The following is a 4,685-nucleotide window of genomic DNA, read 5'->3' as shown; positions in this document are numbered from 1 at the left end:
TACTGTCACACGCCTTCGTGAATAGACAAGATCGGTTGACTGAAGTTTTTGCGAAAACCGTTGCAGTAGGGGGTCGTACGAGATTGAGCGCGCCGGTGAGCCGACTACAGCGTGTCTCGGTCGTTAACACTGATACTGTCACACGCCTTCGTGAATAGACAAGATCGGTTGACTGAAGTTTTTGCGAAAACCGTTGCAGTAGGGGGTCGTATGAGATTGAGCGCGAGGTGTCAGAACCCTAACTGCCTCAGTGTCCGCACCGCAGTGACCCGTAAGCAACTTACCTCAAACGATTTGACCTTGTCTGTACGTGTGCAAGCCCAGCAAAAGTTTCGACAATTGGAGGATACACGCAAGCACCCAAATTCCGTATGTGTGCGCGACCCACACTGGTATACAATTCGTGCACCTTGCCTCTTGATTTACCCGCAAAGCTGTTTAGGAGGCTGAACCAGACGTTCTTTCGATCAGAGTACTAGGCCTGTTTGGTTATGAGTTGCTTCTGAAGCGCCGAGAGCCCGGAGTGTCTGATGTTTGTCTCGATCCCGTTCCCCGCGTGTACCGTCCAGACACTTGGAGCCCAAGATAAGGAAGTACCATGATGAGGGTCAGACTCAGGATTTCTCTGCAGGTGTTCTGCTGCACCTCGTCACTTGTACCTGGCGACATGAAAGCCGCGCAGGAATGCCGCTGCGGGGTCGTCGCCTGAACTGTATGTTCCCGCTTTCCCCGTCTTTGTGTGCAGAACCCGAGCCGACGCAAGCTTCACTGCGGATGCAGTTGATCGCCATCCAGCGCTTACTTCTAAGCCATCCTGACCCACTGTCTTTCAGGCGGGCAGCATTGACCCGGCGGCAAAGTGAAGAAGCTCTGGCAGAGCTGGATTTGGACTCGTTAAAGGCTCTATACGAGGAGAGGCTGATGCAGTTATATAGCCTGTACAGCCGCGCAGTCAGGGCCAGCATAGAAGGTGATGTGTTCGGGGATGACCCCGCGTGGGACGAGCTTCTCGACGCGGTTGGTGAGCTCGATGCGGTGGTGTGGGCATACGTCGAAGCGCTGAGGGGCAACAGGTTAGGCGCCGGGTGTGTAGGGGAGCTTCTGATAGGTAAAATGCATTCAAGCCTCTCGGAAAGCTTGTGACGAGGCTATCCTGAGATCAGAAACTTGTCGTTGAGCTGCGGTGTCCCAAGAAGTCCTCTGCTGAGCAGTATGTAGATTCGTGAGTCTGTCTACCTTCAGTATGGAGCTGAAACGTCACATCCAAGCGTGAGGGCGTTCGCCTTGACCACTGAGTGGGACAAAGGTACCTAGTCCAAGGGACCTCTGCGTGAATCTCTTGCACCATGGATATAGGGTCGAGTCGTGAAGGACAGCTATAATGGAGTTCTTCTCTTTCTGCAGATTCTTTCGACTGTATTATCGGTGTGAGTCGCGGCTCGAAGTCAGATTTTGTGGAGGCTACCTGCAGCTTGCGGACCCGATAGCTAGGTCGATCAGACTGAACAAATGCGCACACCTGCCCGTCATTCCATTGGCAAGTCCCTCTAACTTTCTTTGCCTTTCAGCGGTGGGCCGGATCAGAGCTGAGGAAAGGCATACATCTCTCTGTCTCCGCGACTTTCACCCTTCTCGGCCAATCCCGACTTCATTCCAGAAACGCCCGTGTCCGAATCGTTGCTTGGATGGGAGCGGAAGACTGAGCACGTCTTTAACTTATTCGCTTGATGGCTCGTGAGGCCGACTTCACGCAACAGGTGTCAGAGCAGAATCCGTCTCAAGTCTTTCTTCACTCAAGAGGAACTGCATGCTGGGAGTATGAGTGTCCAGACAGCTGTCGTGCCGGTACGAGTGCTTTGCCGACGTTTTTATTACCTGAAGTGCTGTCACCGGGCACGCACCTTTCCGACGGTGTCACGGCAGAGAGGCCTGACATTAAGAGCGGTTTTCCACGCGCAGCGGAAAACTGCCTTCGGCGTAGCCGGTTCTAGGGTTGTAATCGAGGCCGACAGCACAGTGTGGTGACGGCCGTCCGGGCACAAGAGTGGGGAACTTGTCTTCTCTTCACCTCCCTTCTGCTAGTTCTGATAGTCATGCTGGGTCCATTGCTTCTTTGAAGGTGAGTTGAAAAGATTTGTTGACCGGCGGGCAGTGGAGTTATGATGTTTTTGAACGTCTCGACAATGCAAAGATGCGGGAGACCTACGTGCCCCCAGCTTTGCAGAATGGAGATCAAGCCTATGCCGGAGGAGAAAAGGAGTGGAAAACAAAGAAGAGCGATTCGACGGAAGGGAGACATACAGGTCACTCATGCGTGCAGAGAATGCGCATGTGTGGAGCAGCAGAACGTTCGGATCAAAGCTGACTCGACTCGTGCACTAGAACAGACTGGCACACGGTCGCCACAGGGAGAACACATCGCGAAATGTGAGTGAGGACACTTTTTTCATCTCCTCGGAACAGAGGATGTTTGTCCTTTGTGTTGGGCTCAGCGAAAAAAGAGAATAATGGGGCTAAAACCAAGAAGTCCTCGCTCCTATCGAGAAGCTGCTGTGGCAGTAGTATCAGAGGATAGGGCAGTTTGTCAAAGAACGAAGCAGGCTACCGAGTTGTTTGCCCTGTGTTGAAGAGCGGGAAGAAACCGCTTTTCTAGGTGGCAGTTGCCTCAAGATGTAGTCCTCGAGCGCGTATCTTGTGGGTTGTTGTCTGCGGGCGCTACGGCCTAGGTTGTACGTGTGATGCACGCTTCTCTCCACGGGACCTGAAGCTGAAATTCCAGGGGGACGGGCGAAGAGGAGGACGTGCTGCAATCGCGGTGGACACCAGTGCATTGTTCGTAACCTCGTGGCCGCGGCGGTGAAGGCTGACTCCCCGGGCTGTTTGTTCTCCAGGAGACTTATTAAGCTTTGTGGAACCGAGTGCTTAGCACGAGAGAGGCTGCACAGTTTGTCTCCTCTAAGGCATGTGTGTCAGTGCTGCGCACAAGCATCTGCGACAGCTTCCTTCCCGAACAAACACAAGCCCGTTCTTGAGTCAGTTAGGACTGGGGCACTAGTTGCAACGCGTGGGCCACGACTTGGTGCAATCGCCCATGTGGCGTGTCCGAGGGGAGTGCTGTGCTGTACAGGACCCCCGGTGAGAGACGGTTACACTGCGTCAGCTGTCGATGTTTCCTTGGAGTGGATATCATCCCCTCGTGGCAAAGGGTATACATCCTTAACGGTGAGCTCATTTAAGCGTGTGTAGTTCACGAAAAACGTCCACGAGCCATCCTTCTTGAGTAAAAATCACTATCCCGCTGGCCCAGGTCGGGGTGCTAGGCTCAATCACATCCTGCGCGATCATTTTCTCCACCTTCGCATCCACAATACTCCTTTTGGAGGGCGATAGCCGATGAGGAGCGGTCGAGCATGGCTTGGCATCCCCTGGGGGCACTGTGGCCGTAGCGCCTTCAACTCTAGACGGAAGCTCTCCTGTGAACCGGAAAACCTAAAAGCAGCAGGAGACTGAGCAACTTGCGGTACTCCTCCGGTGATTTGCAAGAGCGGGTCTCCTGTAGCGAAGGCATTTCTCCCTCCCAGACGGCCTCTGATTCTACAGGTTCTCGATCGAGCTCCCTCCCGTGTCGCTTCTTGTTGCTGCATCCGCGTTCGGTAGCGGAGCGCTCTTCGATGCGTGCAGCAAAGACGCCTTGGTAATCCTGCAAGGCTTTGGTGAGGGATCGCATACCACAAGCCTGGTGGGCTCTTCCTTTGCGTACCCGTAAGGGGTTATAAACCTTCGCGCCATTGCCTCAGGGCCGTCGAAGGGTACTATGGTAACCGAGCGCATGCCTTGTCCTGACGGAGATACTTTGATCAGCGTCTCACTTCGCGCAGGGATCGTTACCGACTTTGCTGCCTTCAGAAGCCCTTCGCCTGTTGTCCTCGCCAACAATGGCACCGTGACTTCCGGGAAGCCGGCAACCTGACGCATTCAGTTATGGGATCAACCCATAGCTTGGCGAGAAATTGAAACCCGAAACGGACTCTGAAGTCTTCCGTTGTGGTCCACAACGTAAACTGTGTCCCTGACGGCACTTGGTCCTACACGCGACAGAGCTTCGGCGGACGCCAGTAGTGGGAGTTCTCCTAGCTCTGGACTAAATCCACGCATTTTTCGGTCTCCTGCTCGAAGACAACGCCAACCCGCTGCAGTTTTACTTCCAAATCTCGTCCTATTAGGGTTTCTTCCTCTCCAATCTCCACCAACATCTTCACCCTTTCTCCGACGATGGTTCCCCAAACTCTTGCACTCAGCCCGCAGGAATCCCGGCGTGTTGTTCCCTCATACATTGGGGGAGTGTCAGAGTTTTCAACTCTGCCCCGTTGAGACGACAAGCCTCGTTATGGTGATCTAGAGATCTAGCTGAGTGTTGACGGTAGTGTAGTGAGTGTCGGGAGTCTCACAAGGGTAGTGTCACAGGTTTCAGGTCTTAGGCTAGATCAGCCCTTCCGCTCGTTCCAACTGAGCCTCTGCTCGACAGTTAATTCCTCTTAGATGTACGGTTGTGCCGACTGTTCCCTGGTGTCGTTACCTGGGTCGTAGGTTGTCAAACACTCAGTAGCCGTGGTGGTTTCCTCCACAGTACGGAGTTAGAGCCCACGGATCCCAGTGAGTCGCCCAGTGTCAGAGCTTTGGCTCTG

General features: G+C 53.9%; 1 protein-coding gene across 1 annotated transcript in view; it reads left to right on the top strand.

Moving 5' to 3' along the window:
• CSUI_010058 (uncharacterized protein) overlaps window positions 1-4,679 on the top strand; it is a 5,088-nt gene extending 409 nt beyond the window's left edge. Inside the window, exons 2-5 of the mRNA XM_068070165.1 lie at window positions 746-1,073; window positions 1,569-2,427; window positions 3,128-3,222; window positions 3,907-4,679. Of these exons, the coding sequence (XP_067917859.1) occupies window positions 746-1,073; window positions 1,569-1,590 (350 nt within the window). The 3' untranslated portion in view covers window positions 1,591-2,427; window positions 3,128-3,222; window positions 3,907-4,679. The remainder of the gene's footprint in view (window positions 1-745; window positions 1,074-1,568; window positions 2,428-3,127; window positions 3,223-3,906) is intronic.
• The last annotated feature ends 6 nt before the right edge of the window (window positions 4,680-4,685 follow it).

Source organism: Cystoisospora suis, assembly GCF_002600585.1.
Source record: "Cystoisospora suis strain Wien I chromosome Unknown contig_6606, whole genome shotgun sequence".
NCBI lineage: Eukaryota > Apicomplexa > Conoidasida > Eucoccidiorida > Sarcocystidae > Cystoisospora > Cystoisospora suis.
Note: the sequence above shows the minus strand (reverse complement) of the source record. Positions and strands in the feature narration are given on the sequence as shown.